The sequence below is a fragment of the Natator depressus genome, chromosome 23 (assembly GCF_965152275.1).
Source record: "Natator depressus isolate rNatDep1 chromosome 23, rNatDep2.hap1, whole genome shotgun sequence".
Classification (NCBI taxonomy): Eukaryota; Metazoa; Chordata; order Testudines; family Cheloniidae; genus Natator; species Natator depressus.
In genome coordinates this window covers 1,863,781-1,880,516 of record NC_134256.1, presented here as the reverse complement: position 1 = coordinate 1,880,516, position 16,736 = coordinate 1,863,781, and the positions used below count along the sequence as shown (strand labels likewise).

Here is a 16,736-nt window from a genome sequence, read left to right as displayed (position 1 = left end):
CCAAGCTGGCTCCATCCACCCCTCCTGGCCTGTGCGGCTCCAAGCCTGTAATTATCCCGCACCGCCCTCGCCAGCCTGCCCAACAGGCCGCCCCGGGGCCAGGCGGGCAGCGCTGACACTATGGGGGTGGGGGGGCCTCATGGGGCTGGCAGCTCTAATCACTGGTCCTTCTCCCCCGTCTCCTGTCCTGACGGTGACCGGTACCAGCGGCTTCAGAGGAAGGGGCTTCCCGCATGACCCCAGCCAAGTCACTGCCTGGCCCCGTGACTCAGTTTCCCCATTTGTAAATGGGGATACTCACCCTGCCACACTTGTCTGTTTAGACTGGGAGGGTTTAGGGGCAGGGAGTGTCTCACACTCGGCCCAGGCAGCACCTGGCCCGACGGGGCCGTGACCTGGGTTGGGGCCTGTAGCTGCTACCGTCACACACCTAACAGGTGAATACAGATGAGCCCGTGATCGTTCCCTCTGTCATGGCGGGTGGGCTCAGCCATGGCCCCTTTTAATCCCTTTTCGCTGCTCCTGACCCAGGCCAGATCCCAATCAGCCCTGTGTCCATCACCGGGGTATCTGAGCTCCTCGGGCCGGTGGGGGGGAAGTGCTACCCTCTGCCAGACGGGGAAACTGAGGCACAGAGAGACTAAGTGACTTGCTCATGGTCACACAAGGTCTGTGGTGGAGCGAGGGATAGAACCCAGGAGTCCTGGCTCCCAGCTCCCCCGCTCCCCCACTAGGCCCCAGTCAGAGCCAGAGCACTAGGGCTGAGGCTGGCTGCGGGGGGCCAAAGCTGTCAGGGTCCCTGGATGGGGGAGCCCCCTGCGGAGCCCAGGTCTCTCCTGCTGCCCCGGCCTGCGCTCCCAGGCTGCTGACCCATGCTGCAGGCATTTCCTGCCGGCTCTCGCCATGGGAGGCCGGGGGGAAGGCGGGGGGCGAAGGCAGGAGAAGTTCAAAGCCGGCCCCAACCGCAAGGCAGCTTTCCCAGGGCCGAGGGAGGCTGGAGAGCCTGCCCAGCTGTGGACGAGCCAGGTCCAGTCCTAGCAGCAGGGTCCCGCACCATGGGGGGAGGGGCGGTAGAGAGGGGCCCCCAGGGCAGGACCCTGCTGCCCCCCAGGCTCTGGGGCTAAATGCAAAGCCAAATTCAGGGGGCCTGGGAGTCCTTCAAAGGCTGCAAACAGAACCCAGGAGTCCTGGCTTCCAGCCCCTCCCCTTCCCCGCTCTAACCACTAGATTCCACTCCCCTCCCAGAGCTGGGAGAGAACCCAGGAGTCCTGGCTCCCAGTCCCCTTGCTCTAACCACTAGCTCCGACTGCCTCTCACCCCACGAATGCTTGGGGGATGAGACTCCCCAAGGTGAAGTCCCACGGCCTGGCAGGGTGTCGGCGGCTGAGCCGTACCTGCCCCCAGGGCTGTGTGCGGGTCCCGCGGACGCCTGTGGTCAGCCCTGGCGCGTAGCTACGGCCTCCAAACCTCCTCCCTGGAGCCCGGCCAGGAGCTGCACGCTTCTTGGGTGGCTGCTGGGCCCCGCGTGCCTTCGAACCATGCCGGGGTGGCTCCGGGCAGGGCAGGAGGGGGGGCTGGGATCCAGGACTCCTGGGTTCTCTCCCTGGCTCTGGGAGGGGAGTGGGGTCTAGTGGTTAGAGCGGGGGGGGGGGCTGGGAGCCAGGGCTCCTGGGCTCTCTCCCAGCTCTGGGAACAGAGTGTGGGGGTCTCACTTCAATCTCCCCACAGTGGCCCAGGCCCAGTCCTGCTTGCTAGGCAGGCTGAGCGACGGGTCGTGGGGAGGAACCTCACCAGGGCCTGACTCGTCCCCCCAGGACGCGAGTAACCCCGGCGGGAAGTGACTGGGCTGGATGCTGCTCATCTCCCAGGGGTGGCAGGACCCCGCCGGGACGTGTGTGGCCAGCCCCAGGGCCCCCGCCCTGGGCTGTGAGATGCACCCAGAGCACTGGGGGCGGGGGACAGGGCTGGGTGCCCAAGCAGGATAGCCAGGAGTCTGCCCTGGGGGTGCAGACAGGGGGGACACGCAGGCTGGGGGCTGTGGGAATCGCAGTGACGCCGGACCAGCTGCTCCAGATGTTTCGGTATTTGTGGAGTCCACAGTCCCCCCTCCCCTGGGTGGGCCCCTGTGCCAGGCGGGCGGGTGTTCCCCCTGGGCACTGCAGCCGAACGGGCCAGACAGACCCGCCTGGGGTGGGCGGGAGCCGCAGAGGAGGGGCCTGGGAACGGTTCCTCGGGGGTGGGCTGGGGGGTTGTCCCGGGACCTGCCACAGTCCCAGGATTTCACTGCTCAGGAGCTGTCCCCTCAACACGGCCCAGCTGTGAGGTTGGAGCTGCCCTCCCAGAGCTGCGAGAGAACCCAGGAGTCCAGGCTCCCAGCCCTCCCCCACTAGACCCCGCTCCCCTCCCAGAGCTGAGAGAGAACCCAGGAGTCCCGGCTCCCAGCCCACCCCACCCCCACTCCCCTCCCAGAGCTGGAAGAGAAAACAGGAGTCCGGGCTCCCAGCCGCCCCTGCTCCAACCCCTAGACCCCACTCCTCTTCCAGAGCTGGGATAGAACCCAGGAGTCCTGGCTCCTAGCTCCCTTGCTCTAACCACTAGACCCCACTCCCCTTCCAGAGCCAGGGAGAGAACCCAGGAGTCCTGCCTCCCAGCCCCCTCCCCTGTCACTGGCAATTCCTGCATCACTCCCCGTTTCACCCACTTTTGCAGGACTCGAACGGGGGCGTGGGTGGCACCTTGGGGGAGCTCCTGGGACCCACCCAGGGAGGCCCGTGGCTGGAAGGCAAAGAGGCGAGTGCTGGGCTCACATGGGCCAGGCTAAGTGGGCTTGAACCCAGGCCCTGCAGCATCGCAGCCCAGCTGAGCTAGGGGAGTCTCTCCACCAGCTGGTAGCAGTAGCAGATCATTATCCTCCCTGTGCACCAACCACTAGGGGGCAGGAGAGGGCTCAACTTTTACAGACGGATCAGGGCCGCCCCCCCCCCCCCCCGGGGAAAAGGGCCCCATGCCCCATTCGCTGCCCCCCCAAGCCAGCCAGTCCCTGCCATGGGGCCGGATCAGGCCCAGCGCCCCCCAGAGGGGAAAGGCCCCTTTCCCCCAGCCAGCCCGTCACCCCCAGTGCATGGGGGGCAGAGTGGGGCATTATGTTCCCCTCCCCCTGAGCAGCCTGCGATGAGAAAGGCCCTGCCCCCACCCGCAGCGAGGGGCCCCGGGGGAGACCCCCCCGGCAGCGCCAGGCCGCGTGTGCGGGGGCCGGGGCCTGGGAACGGCCTGGTTTCCATCAGCCTGCGGCCGGGGAAAGTGGAGGCAGCAGGAGCCTCAGACACTGACCAAGTGGGAAGGAATGTGCCAGGCGGGGGGGGGGGCGCTGCGCTCCTCAGCCTCTCCTCTCCCCTTGCCCCCTTTCGCCCCCCTGCCCGTGCTGCCCCCCCGGCTGAATTCCCTTCCTCCTCCATCGCACCCCCCGGCCCCCCTCAGCTGACCCAAGGTCACACAGCAAGTCAGGGCAAAGCCAGGGAGAGAACCCAGGAGTCCTGGCTCCCAGCCCCCCCTGCTCTAACCATGAGACCCCACTCCCCACCCAGAGCTGGGGAGAGAACCTAGGAGTCCTGGCTCCCAGCCCCCCCCGCTCTAACCACGAGACCCCACTCCACACCCAGAGCTGGGGAGAGAACCCAGGAGTCCTGGCTCCCAGCCCCCCCCGCTCTAACCATGAGACCCCCACTCCCCACCCAGAGCTGGGGAGAGAACCTAGGAGTCCTGGCTCCCAGCCCCCCCTGCTCTAACCACGAGACCCCACTCCACACCCAGAGCTGGGGAGAGAACCCAGGAGTCCTGGCTCCCAGCCCCCCCCCCGCTCTAACCATGAGACCCCCACTCCCCACCCAGAGCTGGGGAGAGAACCCAGGAGTCCTGGCTTCCAGCCCCACCCCCACCCCCCACTCTAACCAGGAGACCCCACTCCCCTCCCAGAGCTGGGGAGAGAACCCAGGAGTCCTGGGTTCTCTCCCAGAGCTGGGGAGAGAACCCAGGTGTCCTGGGTCATTGTTAGACTTTGAACTTGTCGGGGGAGGGACCAGGTCTGTCTGTGCAGCACTGGGAGCATTGGGAGCCCCTGGGGCGAGTGAGCGGAGGGCACGAGACGCAGGTGTGCAAGGAGCAGGGGTGTGTGTGTGTTTCTATGTGCGTTTGTGCACACTCGCACGTCTGTGTCTATGACATATATGTGTATCTATAGCTAGCTTTGCACACCACTCACTGCCCTCTAGAGCATGGATACGGCACTGTATGTTGTGTGTCGTATCCCCGACACTGCTCACCCAGGGGGGTGATTCCCCTCTCACGCAGAGGGCTAGGCTGTTGGAGCAGAGGTCCCTGGGTCATGCCCCTGAGGCTGCTGCCCAGTTGTACGCCCCTGCGCCAGGAGAGTTAACCGACACGCCGAGATGTCCCTGGATGCTAATTTCTCCCCCCCGCCACATGCCCAGTGCCAGCCTCGAAGGGCAAGAACCAGCCAGAGCCGCGGGCGTTAGCGGGGGTCATGCCGGGCATTGCTCGGAGGGAGAACGCGCCGCGCCAGCTCTGTTCATGCCGAAGAGACAGTTCCCTGGGGCGGCCGGGGCCAGCCCTTCAGCTCAGCGGGAGACGGGTTTGTCTCCTGTACCCTGGGTCTCGGCTCTGGCAACCCGGGGTTCTGGTCGAAGCTTCCAGCTCCCGGGGCTGGGGCGAAAAAGCTCAAAAATGTGACACCAGGCGCCTGCAGGGAGCCTCAGCCTGTCGCTGGGAGCAGGGGCAGCTGCCCCAAGTGTGTCAGATGCAGCGAGGCTGCCTGAGTGTGCAGAGAGCCTGAGCCCTTTGCCCAGGCACCTCACGGAGGGGGTTAACCCCCAGCCCCATTGCTCTGGGGGCTCAGTGTGGGGCCAGAGCCACCTCTCTTGCTGGCCCACCACTGCCCTTCCGCCTCTTGATCCACAGAGGCATCAGGCAGGGGCTGGGCCCTAGATCACACTGCAAACAGGGCCCCAGAACCTAGCCCCTCTGGGGGAGGGATCAGCCAGGCTGGTGTGAGCCCCACGAGCTGCCTGGGGCATCGGAGGGGCTGGGCTGGGGGGTGCAGCGAGAAAATGGGAAAAAGCCCTTGGATGCGAGACCCCCCCAGTGGATCAGGAAAACCCACCTCCCCCCGGCCCCATTGATCGGTCTTTGACATGCTCTGGGGGGCAGCAAGGGGGCTGCTGAAGGCAGCCGGGGCATCCCAGCGGGGCCGACCCAGGACTGGGTGATGGTGGGTCCAGCTCCGCCGGCATCCGAATCCCCCCAAGCTGGGTCAGCACCAGGGGGCTCTGCGCACACCCCCCGCCCCACACACACCGACACACACAGAGCCAAGCCCCCTCCCATGGGTTCCTGCAAAGCAGCTGCCGGCGACACCAGAGCAAACACAGAACCCCCCCACCCCACATGCTGCCTTGGCCGGCCGCCCCTACAATGTCACCGTGTGGCCCGGGCCCGCCCAGCCCACCTGGCCTGGGGGAGATTGCCGGCACCCCCTACACAGGACAGGCGAGAGCCTGCACGTGAGCTGTGTGTGTGTGTGTGTGTGTGTGTTGGGGGGGGCGCTACCACCCCCTCCTGGCTGGAATCAGAACTGCTCCCGTGTGTCTTAGGCCCCGCACTGCACGTCACTAACGGGGAGTCCCCATTAGCTCAGGGAGCTGGGGGGTGTGGGTGATCCAAGTTCAATCCGCGCCGTTGGGTCCAAGTGGCTGTGGGTCGGTGACGCGACGGTAGAATCTCCCCCCTCAACACTAGGCCAAGCGCACGGCAGGCCTGGAAGTGCAGTGGCCCGGGGGCTTTGGGGGGGCGGGTTGTGCGCTGGGGGCCGTAGCCCTGGATTGAGGGGGAAACTGGGGGGGTGAGAGAGGGCATGGCTCCAGGTGTGGGGGGGTGGATCCGGGGGTGACGGGAGCTGTGGGCCCAGTCGGGGGTGAATCTGGGGGTGATGGGGGCTGTGGCCCTGGATTGAGGGGGGGATCTGGGGGTGGGGGTGAGAGAGGCTGTGGCTCCAAGTGGGGGTGGTGGTGAATCTGGGGGTGATGGGAGCCATGGGCCCGTGTTGGTGGTGGATCTGGGGGTGACAGGGGCTGTGGGCTCGGGTCGGGGATGGATCTGGGGGTGGCGGAGGCCATGGGCCCCGGTTGGGGGTGGATCTGGGGGTGACGGTGGCCGTGGGCCCGGGTCAGGGGTGGATCTGGGTTTCAGCCTAGCTGCTGGCAAGACAAGGGGCATTTGCTGGCTGTGGGGGCAGGGGGCCATGGAGAACCCCCTGGCAGGGGGGCAAGGGACGAGCCCCCCGGGACTGGCACAGGGGCACAGCGTGGAATGAAGCAGCCCTGCAGAGCTCATGTCACATCCCAGCCGCTCAGCTCCCCCTAGCGGCAGAGACGAGAACTGGGAGCCAGGCAGTTCCCAGTTTCCTTCTCCGCCCCCCGAAACAAAACGTGTGAAATTGGCTGCCACCGCCTCTGAGATGCAGCCACCTCTGGGGCGGGGGCTCTTTATCCAGGGATCCCTCGCCCTGAGCCGAGATGCAGCCACCTCTGGGGCGGGGGCTTTTTATCCAGGGATCCCTCGCCCAGCACCGAGATGCAGCCACCTCTGGGGTGGGGGGCGGGGGCTCTTTATCCAGGGATCCCTCGCCCGGCGCCGAGATGCAGCCACCTCTGGGGTGGGACAGCCCCGTGTCAGCAGAGCGGCTGCGGGAGGTCAAGAGGGCATGGAGAAAGCAGCTGTGCTCGTGGCCACAAGCCCGGGGGCTTCCCCAGAGTCGGCGCCGCACGACTGGGCCAAGCACCAGCCACGTCCCCCTCGGGGGACCAATAACAGCAGCTGCTGCTGGAGCGAACGGCCAGAGCAAGGGGACTTGGGGTCCCATGGGGCACTAGGGGGTGCTGTGGGGCAGGGAGCAGGGTGGGGGGCTCAGCAGGGGGTGTTCTCCCCTGGCAGGCGGGGCTGGCCCCAGGGTGGCGCTAGGGGGCGCTGGGCTGCAGGGTGTGGGGTGAGGGGAGCCCCCCTGCGGTCCACAGCAGGGGTTCTCAGACCTTTGTCCTGGTGCCCCCCCTTCCCACAGCCAGGCTCTGCGTGCGACCCCCCCATACATTCAAAACACTTTTTTATCTATTTAACACCATTATCAATGCTGGAGGCGAAGCGGGATGTGGGGGGAGGCTGACAGCTCGCAACCCCCCATATAATAACCTCGCGTCCCCTGACGGGTCCTGACCCCCAGTTTGAGAACCCCTGGGCTACAGGGTCTGTCTGGGGGCACCAGCCCCAAGGGGGACCCCCCTGCCCAGCCCAGCCCAGCCCCCCTCGGCTCCCCAGGCCGGGGGCCCAGCAGCAGGAGCTGGGGGTGAATCAAAGGCAGGGGCGGGGCCCGGGATGTTTAGAAAAGTTTCCAAAAATAGCCCCCAGCGAGAGGAGCCGGAATTTCCATGGAAAGCCCCCCCCCGGGGGGGAATGTCGGGGGCTGAGTCACTGCCAGGGCCCTGCTGCCAATCCCCCCCACCCCGTACAGCGCGGTCTGGGGCAGAGGGAATGTGGGGCTGGCAGCCCTGGGAGGAGACTGATATAAACTGGGCTAGTTCCCCCCCCAGCAGCTCTCCCGGTGCCCCCCACTCCCGACCCACAGCCCCCTGCTAGCCCAGCCCTGGGGGCCCCCTCAGCTCTCCTGGTGACCCCCCACTCCTGACCCACAGCCCCTGCTAGTCCAGGCCCGGCTCCCCCCAGCAGCTCTCCCGGTGCCCCCCACTCCCGACCCACAGCCCCCTGCTAGCCCAGCCCTGGGGGCCCCCTCAGCTCTCCAGGTGCCCCCCACTCCTGACCCGCAGCCCCTGCTAGCCCAGCCCTGGGGGCCCCCCAGCAGCTCTCCGGGTGCCCCCCACTCCCGACCCGCAGCCCCTGCTAGCCCAGGCCCGGCTCCCCCCACTCCGCGGTGCCCTGGCGTGTTAGCGGTGAGCAGTTGATGACAAACCTTCGGTGCCAACACCCGAATTACCCAGCGCCGGGGACAGGAATATCCCAGCCGCCCCCAACCAGGCCCTGCCGGGAGCCCCAGGGACCCCCCTATGCTCCTGCCCCTCGTGATTCCCCTCAGAACGGGCCCGCTGTGGCTGCCAGCCCCCACCCCAGAGAGCTCGGGCTCTCCCTACATGGGGCTCTCCCAGGGCCTCCGCCCCCCCGCTGGGGGAGATCAGGGCCCTGCCGCACCCTGCACACACAGAGGCAGGGGGCTTCCCCAGGTCCCACAGCCCATCACTGACAAACCGGGAGAGAACCCAGGAGTCCTGGCCCTCAGCCCCCCCTGCTCCAACCACTAGACCCCTCCCCTCCCAGAGCCGGGGGAGAACCCAGGAGTCCTGGCTCCCAGCCCTTCGGGGATCGGTGCTTCACCAGCCGTGACTCTGCTCCCTGCCCCCTGCGGCTCCCACCACTAGGCCCCACGCCCCTCCGAGCGGTTTGTGGGAGTGGCTGCAGTGGTGGTGTGTGGGCGGCTGGAGCCGAGACGTGTGTGTGGTGGTGGTGGTGGGGGGGGCAGCTGCGGTGGGACCAGGGGGCAGCAGCCGAAAGGCAGGGCCCAATCCTGGCAGGAGCCAGCACCAATGCTGGGCCAGGCCAGGGTCTGGGATCAGGGGCAGGGTCCCCACAGCCGAGTGGGGGAGCGCTGGAGCACAGGGAAAGTGAGCTGGGGAGGGACTGGTGGGACAAGCTCTCCCCACCCCCCGGGACCCTCCTGCGCGAACCCTGGCCCCCCCGCTCCTGCCACATGCTGCCCGCAGCTCCAGGCCCAGCAGTGCTGAGCCCTGGCAAACTCGTCGCAGGCCTGAGGCCGCCCAGCTGCTGGTGGCTGAGCCCCCCAGAGCCCCCTGCAGCTGGGTCTGGGCGGGGGGCTCCCTGCTGAGCACTGACCTTGGGGCTCCGAGCAAATGGGCCGTGGGCTGGGCCAACGCAGCCCCCGGGGCAGGATCCAGGCCAGCAGGGTCCTCGCGTTTCCCACAGGGGATGAGGACAGGGCCTGTCCCCTCTCGGGGGCGCCAGCCCTGCTCCCGCCCCAGGGTGGGGACTGGCTGGGTGGGGACTAGGACATGGGGCCTGTCCCCTCTCGGGGGTGCTGGCCCGGTCTGGCCCCAGAGCGTAAGGGTCCCAGCCATTCCCCAGGGCTCAGCCCTGGAAACCCATGGGCAGCCTTGGCAGAGGGGGCCCAGGGGGCTGAGCAACCCCAGTGATCTGCTGCATCCCCCCCAACACACTCATGAACCCCATTCTCCCACAGCCTCTGCTTTGACCCTGGGGTCGCCCCCTGGAGCCAAGTGGGGCCAGAGCCAGCCCCGGGCACCCGACACATGAGGCCAGGCACGTGTGCGTGTGTGTGTGGGGGGGCGAGGGATGACACACATGGGGTGGGGGGAGAGCACCCCCCCGGCCCATGTCCCCAGGCGTCTGGCCGGTGCTCACTCCAAGCTGCCGGAGGCGGCAGAACTGGCCCTGCAGCCGGCAGCTGATTCTCCGCCCCTGACCCCGAGTGCCCGCGGCGAGGGGCGGTGAGAATCGCCCGCCACTTTCCTTCGCCCACCGCGGGGTCGCTCGCGCCGGCAAGCCCAGCTCGCGCCTTCCACAGGCAGCTGCCCAGGGGACCCCACCTCCCCCTACTGCCAGCGCCGGGGCGGATCTAGTGGCAGTGAGTTCCATGGGACAACTGGGAATTCTCAGTCACACCCAGACCCTTGGGGTGAGGAGTCAGCCCCTGGGAATCTCCTCACACAGGGGTCACCCCGGCTAGGGGATGGATCAGGGGTGTGGGCGGAGAGCATAGCGCTATGGCTATTCTCTGCCCCCCAGGGCCCACAGGGGGTGGATTCCAGTGGCTGGGGTGCCCTGCACGGTGGCTATTCCCTGCCCCCCAGGGGTGTAAGTAGGAGTGAGAGAAGCCCTGAGGCTGCTGTAACCGACACCAGGGGCCAGGCCCGTGACCCAGACCCGAGACAAGGAAGCCCGAGCAGGGGCCTAGCTGGGACTGCCCCAGGGGAACTGGTTTCAGTCACCGAAGAGGAAGCTGGCTGGGACCAGGTATTTCCTGCCCGCTCCCAGCACCCCTCGGTGACGGCCCCGGGCAGTCAGCTGAGCGGCAGCACCCCCACCTGCTGGTGGAATTTCCCACAGGGAAGCTGGGAAGGGATCGAAAACCCCACGAGGGACAGGGAAAGGAACCGAAACCGGTGAGGGAAAGTGAGTCACCTGCAGGGATCAGGATCCTCAGCTCTCCCCGCCCAGCAACACTCCCTAGCGGAAGGTCCCTGCATGGGCCCCGGCCACCCTCCCCCCAAAACAGTGGGGGCTGGAATCAAGCAGGGCCCAGGGCCGGCAGGGACGATTGGCCAACAGGAAGGAGCTCGGCAGGGGGGATAAGGCTCTGAGCTTCCTGAGCACCCAACAGACACTAACTCCTGGGGTAAGGTAAACTGAGGCACGGAGAGGCAAAGTAAGTCATCACAGAGAGAGGGGCTGGGAGTACACCCCAGTTCCAGCAAACCCAGCTGTGATGCTTAGAGAGTGCTCCCCTGGCACAGCCAGGAACAGAACCGCCCCCTTCTCTACCCACTAGACCCCCACTGCCCTGCCTCAGCTGGCATCAGGACCCAGGCATCCTGGCTCCCACCCCCCCTGCTCTAATCACGAGACCCCACTCCCCTCCCAGAGCTGGGGATAGAACCCATGAGTCCTAGCCACCCCCCCGCCCCACCTCTAACCCCTAGCCTTCCCTCCCCTCCCAGAGACCCAGAGAGAGAACCCAGGAGTCCTGGCTCCCAGCCCCTCCTGCTCTAACCACCAGGCCCCACTCCCTTCCCAGAGCCAGTGAGAGAACCCAGGAGTCCTGGCTTCCAGCCCCCCACTCCCTGTTGCCCCAGCTCAAGCCGCAGACACCGGCTCCTGGATTTCCAGGCTGAAAGGACCAAACTGCTGCTGTTGCAAAACCCGTTACTGAAGAGCTTTAATTGTGACAGCGTCCCCCCGCCCCACGCGCCTCGCCAGCTCCAGCAGGGGGGCTGTTCCCCTGAGCGGCTGCTTCCCGGTGCAGCGTCGAGAGGCCAGCGGCTCCCAGCCCTGGGCCTCGCCTCGCCACTGGGACGCTTCCCGCCCTCGGGGGCCCGGAGGCCCAGAGCCGAGGCCAGAAATCCAGCGGTTCCTCTGCCCGCGAGACGGGGCGGGGCAGAGTCTGGGCAGCCCCTTCCCCAGTCCAGCTGCTCCCCAGTGCCTCTCCTGGCTCTGGGCTGCCCACGAGAGCCAGGAACGTGGGGCTAATGAAGCCCGGGGGGGGTGCCCCAGCCTTGGAGAGAAGGGGGGCAGGGATCCCGTTACACAAAGGTACTTGTCTGGACTAGATCAGAGGCGGGGAGCGACCTGGGGAGAGCGTCCGGGGGCAGCGCCTTGCAGGGACACGCCCCCAGCCGGCAGGGGGAAGGAGCCAGGTCACAGACTAGGAGTCTGGGTTACTGTACACAAGTTGGGTCCTGGTGTCCCCCCACTCCATCAGGGTGCTAGGGCTTGGTGGGGGCGCAGGGGGCCCCCTACTCTGCCTCCATCTCCTCCGCCTCCTCGGACTCCTCGCCGTCGAAGTAACGCTCCTCCTCGTCCCGCGACACAATGTCCAGGTTGTCGAACTCCGGGTTCTCATCCACCTCGCTGGGAGAGAACGAGCCCAGAGCTGTGACCTCAGGGACAGAACCCAGGTGTCCTGGCTTCCAGCCCCCCCACTCTAACCCCTACACCCTACTCCCCTCCCAGAGCCAGGGACAGAACCCAGGTGTCCTGGCCCACTGCTCTAACTCCTACACCACACACCCCTCCCAGAGCTGGGGGAGAACCCAGGAGACCTGGCTCCCAGCCCCCACAACCCATACACCCCACTCCCCTCCCAGAGCCGGGGACAGAACCCAGTGTCCTGGCTTAGCGCCCCACCCTAACCACTAGACCTCTCTCCCTCCCAGAGCTGGGACAGACGCAGATTGCCCCACCCCCACCAGACCCACTTCTGCTGTGTTCCCCCCGGGCAGTGGCCCAGCGAGTGACGCCCGGTGCCCGCCCCCTCACCTGTAATCGAAGTCACCGTCCTTGCCGTCCAGGAAGCGCTGGTGCATGCGGCTGGTGAACTCCTCACGCAGGAAGGCCTTCTCCTCCGTGTCAGGGACCCAGGCATCCGAGGCCGAGCTGGAATCCTCGCCTAGCAAGGAGAGAGGGGAAGGGCACAATCAGCAAGGAGAGGACGGATACCATCCGCAAAGCCAGTAACGGGCTGTCAGACCCCCCCTCCCCTCCCAGAGCTGGGATAGAACCCAGGAGTCCTGGCTCCCAGCCCCCCCAGCTCTAACCACTAGCCCCCACTCCCCTCCCCAAGCTGGACTAGATACTGACCTTCGTCATCCTCCTCCTCCTCCTCCATGCAGGCGTCCTCCTGCTCCTGCTGGATATGCAGCCGCAGCTGGAGCACCTGCTCCTGGTAGGAGTCGAGCAGGACGCCAGAGAGGGAGCAGGGGCCGGCTAGCGCCTGGCTGCCCAGAGCCAGCAGCTCCTCGTCGCTCAGGTACTGCCCGATGTACTGCTCGTAGAGCAGGGGCTCCCGCGCCCGCATCTGCTCGTCGCTGAAATACTCCCCCCCTGCAAGGCAGAGAGAGCGTGGAGGGGCCGGAGCCATGGGGCTGGGGCACCAGGGCTGGGGCCCCCAGAGGCAGGTGGCTTCTGGGGCTCTCCAGGGCAGACACAGCTCCCACTCCACTCCCAGAGCCGGGATGGAACCCAGGAGTCCTGGCTCCCAGCCCCCTTCCTGTAACCACTAGACCCCACTCCCCTCCCAGAGCTGGGGGAGAACCCAGGAGTCCTGGCTCCCAGGCCCCCCTGCTCTAACCATTAGCCCCCACTGTTCAGCCTGCAGAGATCCCCCACGGGCAGGGCTCCTGTCTCTGACCCACGCCGTCCTTAGCCTCTGCCATGGCAGCCTGTGCGGGGGGCACCTGGCACCAGCTGGGCTGACTGGCATGGTCACGTCCTGCTAGAGCAGCCTCCAGCCAGGGCACCCAGCGGGCACCAACCTACCCTCCCTGCAGCACAGCGCCCCCTAGCGTTGCCTTGGGGCATCCGAGTCAGCACTGGCCGCCAGGGGACCGCTGCTGCTCCGTGCCCCGTCGCACCAGGACCGGGGTGCCAGACTGTGAAGACCCTGGACCTCCCCTCTTGTGACCCACGTCTGTGGGGCTGGGTGCAATAACAGAGGGCAGCGCGGGGAGGGTCAGGGCCTGGCGGGCCGGAGGCCCCGTACCTTTGATGAGCTGCTGCAGAGCGGCATACCTCTTGTTGCGCACCCGGGTGTGGCCGGCCTTGCCGCGGGCGGCCCGGCGCACCTCGTCGCAGTAGAAGCGCACTTCGTAGCGGGCAGCCAGGTGGGCGAAGCAGCCCAGGTGCTCGACGCGCAGGGCCCGCCGGAAGCGCTCCAGGAAGACCACGGGCTTGTCCCGGTACAGCGCCCGCAGGATGGCCAGCTTCTCCTCCGCCGTCAGGTCCGGCTCGTCCTTCTGCTGGCTGCGCACCGGCAGCGGGCTGCTGGCGACGGCCGTCAGCATGGCCAGCAGGGCCCGCTCGCCTGCCTCGGGCTCCTGGGCCCCGGGCTCCTGGTGAGCCAAGCCCACAGCAGGGGTGGGCTCCGGCATCCCTCCCCTCCGCTGGGACGGGCGCTGCAGCTGTTCACCGAGCCTACTGCTGTCGGGTGAATGGTCACCTAGGGCTGGCGTCGCCAGCATCGCTTCCCCCGAAGGCGACGGGTGCCGGGGCGGGGTGGTGACCCCAGTGTTCTTTGGGGGTTGGTCCTGTGGGGCTGGGCTCTCCAGCATCTCCTCCCCCCAGTGCCACGTCTGCCGAGGGGATTCAGTGACCCTGTTGCTCTTGGGGGGACGGTCCCCCGGAGCTGGTCTTTCCAGCATCTCCTCCCCCCAATGCCATGTCTGCCGAGGGGGTTCAGTGACCCTGTTGGTATTGGGGGGACGGTCCCCCGGGGCTGGTCTTTCCAGCATCTCCTCCCCCCAATGCCATGTCTGCCGAGGGGGTTCAGTGACCCTGTTGGTACTGGGGGGACGGTGCCCCGGGGCTGGCCTTTCCAGCATCCCTTCCCCGCAGCGTGACGTGCCCTGAGGCGGTTCGGTGACCCCGCTGGTATTGGGGGGACGGTCCCCCGGGGCTGGGCTCTCTGCCAACGACGGGGAAGGTGCAGCCTCCAGCTCCTGCTGCTCCCTGCTCTTCCAGGCACCCGTGCTACCTGCTGATGAGACACGGAATTAACGCTGGGCCAGCCGGGCTCCCCAAGGGGGGTCAGGGCTGACCTGGGAGGGTGGGGGGAGGAGGAGGGAGAACAGGGACCCACCAGCCAGCCCGGCCCTCTAAGGGTGTGTGTGTGTGCGGGGTCCATATGGGGGGGGGGGGCTGCTGGGGGCAAGTGGGCCCCACGGCCAGCTCTGCTCCTTGGAGTAACTGGGGGACATCCCATGGGGAGGGCGGGGGCTCAGGGCAGATTTCTCAGATGTGGGGGGGGAATCGGGGAGCCCACCCCCAGGCCCTGGGGGTCACTCAGTCGGGGGGGGAGATCGGGGAGCCCACCCCCAGCCCCGGGGGGGTCACTCAGTCGGGGGGGGAGATCGGGGAGCCCACCCCCAGCCCCGGGGGGGTCACTCAGTCGGGGGGGGAGATCGGGGAGCCCACCCCCAGCCCCGGGGGGGTCACTCAGTCGGGGGGGGAGATCGGGGAGCCCACCCCCAGCCCCGGGGGGGTCACTCAGTCGGGGGGGGGTCGGGGAGCCCGCCCCCAGCCCCCGGGGGGTCACTCAGTCGGGGGGGGAGATCGGGGAGCACGCCCCCAGCCCCCGGGGGGGTCACTCAGTCGGGGGGGGAGATCGGGGAGCACGCCCCCAGCCCCCGGGGGGGTCACTCAGTCGGGGGGGGAGATCGGGGAGCCCACCCCCAGCCCCGGGGGGGTCACTCAGTCGGGGGGGGAGATCGGGGAGCACGCCCCCAGCCCCGGGGGGGTCACTCAGTCGGGGGGGGAGATCGGGGAGCACGCCCCCAGCCCCGGGGGGGTCACTCAGTCGGGGGGGGAGATCGGGGAGCCCACCCCCAGCCCCCGGGGGTCACTCAGTCGGGGGGGGGAGATCGGGGAGCCCACCCCCAGCCCCGGGGGGGTCACTCAGTCGGGGGGGGGGTCGGGGAGCCCACCCCCAGCCCCCGGGGGGGTCACTCAGTCGGGGGGGGAGATCGGGGAGCCCACCCCCAGCCCCGGGGGGGTCACTCAGTCGGGGGGGGGGTCGGGGAGCCCACCCCCAGCCCCCGGGGGGTCACTCAGTCGGGGGGGGGTCGGGGAGCCCACCCCCAGCCCCCGGGGGGTCACTCAGTCGGGGGGGGGTCGGGGAGCACGCCCCCAGAGTAACGGGGAGGTCCCCGCGGGGGTGGTCAGGGCAGAACTCGGGGGCCCCCAAATCTCCTCCAGGAGGAGACAGCGACCCCCCCCCACCCCAAGGCCTGAGCAAGGCGCCGGGGGACCCCTTTGGGTGCGACACCCCCCGCCCCGCTGCTCACCCGGCGGGGGCGGCCGCGCGCGGGCCTCCGCTTCCGCCTCCATCCCGCGAGCGCCGCGCCAGGCCGGAAGTTCCGGGTCGTCCCCCCGCCGGTCCGCGACCAAAGGGTTCCCCGCGGGAGGGGGAAACGCAGCCCGGGCACGTTAGTTCCGGGACAGGTCCGTTCCGCGGTGGGCGGGGAAGGGTCATTGTTGGTGTCCGTCGCTCATTCAAAGGGGGCAGATTGGGGGGGCAGCCCCCCAGCCCCACCTCATCCGCCCAGGGGCCGCTCGGGCAGCCAGGGTACTCCCCGCAGACACAGAGGCAAATCTCACTGCAGGGGGATTTGGCCCCAGGCGCTGCAAGGATTAGATTTGGGGGGGGGCGCTCCCCCAGCTTGTAGCCCCCCCACCCCACAGGACTAACACCTGCTGCTGGCTGAAAGCCTGGCAAACAAGGGGTAAATTAACCACTGGAACAACTTACCAAGCCGTCATGGCTTTTACATCAAGCTGGGACTGGTCCCCCTGCAAAGATCTGCTCATGTTCAAACAGGAATGAATGCCAGGAGGTTCTCTGGCTTATTGTACAGGAGGCGAGACCATCCCAGGGGGTTCAGGGCTTTATAATCCGTGAAATCCCAGGGAAAATTCACCTGTAAGGAGGCGGCAGCAGTACAGACTGCAGGAGAAACCAACTGAAAATCCGCTGAGAGTAGACTGGGAGCATCTATAAGCCAAGATGGTCAAGGACACAACCCCATGCCCTAGCTGTTTCTAAACCTCTGACTGCCAGAAGCTAGGAGTGGACAACAGGGGATGGATCACTCAGTTGCCCTGCTCTGTTCATTCCCTCTGGAGCCTCTGACACCAGCCACAGTCAGAAGACAGGACCCTGGGATAAATGGACCACAGGTCTGACCCAGGCTGGCCGTTACGTTCAGTTGGAAGATACTGCTGCACAGGGAAGTGAGCTGGTGGTCCCTCGGGTTGTCGGAGGGAAGAGAACAGGGGGATCTATACTTTTTGGTGGACAAGTTACCCACAAAAGGCTTCCCTGGAGATGCAGGTTTTATTCCCCTTAAAGGTTA

The 16,736-nt window shown here is 67.4% G+C and overlaps 1 protein-coding gene across 2 annotated transcripts; it reads right to left on the bottom strand.

Annotated features, from left to right (window-relative positions):
• Positions 1–11,026: 11,026 nt before the first annotated feature.
• On the bottom strand, positions 11,027–15,759 carry CCDC97 (coiled-coil domain containing 97). Of its 2 annotated transcripts, none has more exons than XM_074937041.1 (5): positions 15,669–15,759; positions 13,370–14,362; positions 12,469–12,711; positions 12,148–12,277; positions 11,027–11,739 (listed from the first exon to the last, which is right to left on the bottom strand). In XM_074937041.1, exons 1-5 carry the CDS (start codon positions 15,709–15,711, stop codon positions 11,625–11,627), a joined length of 1,524 nt encoding a protein of 507 aa, XP_074793142.1. In that variant the 5' UTR covers positions 15,712–15,759; the 3' UTR covers positions 11,027–11,624. The 2 variants fall into 2 exon arrangements, with proteins under 2 accessions (XP_074793142.1, XP_074793143.1); XM_074937042.1 differs by having other exon boundaries at positions 13,370–14,359.
• Between the last annotated feature and the right edge of the window lie 977 nt (positions 15,760–16,736).

Coding starts and splice junctions, on each gene's coding strand:
- CCDC97 (XM_074937041.1), bottom strand. CDS start 15,711: ATGGAGGCGGAAGCGGAGGCCCGCGCGCGGCCGCCCCCGCCGG. Junction 12,278..12,468: donor GGAGGAGGAGGATGACGAAG/GTCAGTATCTAG, acceptor TCTCCTTGCTAG/GCGAGGATTCCAGCTCGGCC. Junction 11,740..12,147: donor GACGGTGACTTCGATTACAG/GTGAGGGGGCGG, acceptor GTTCTCTCCCAG/CGAGGTGGATGAGAACCCGG.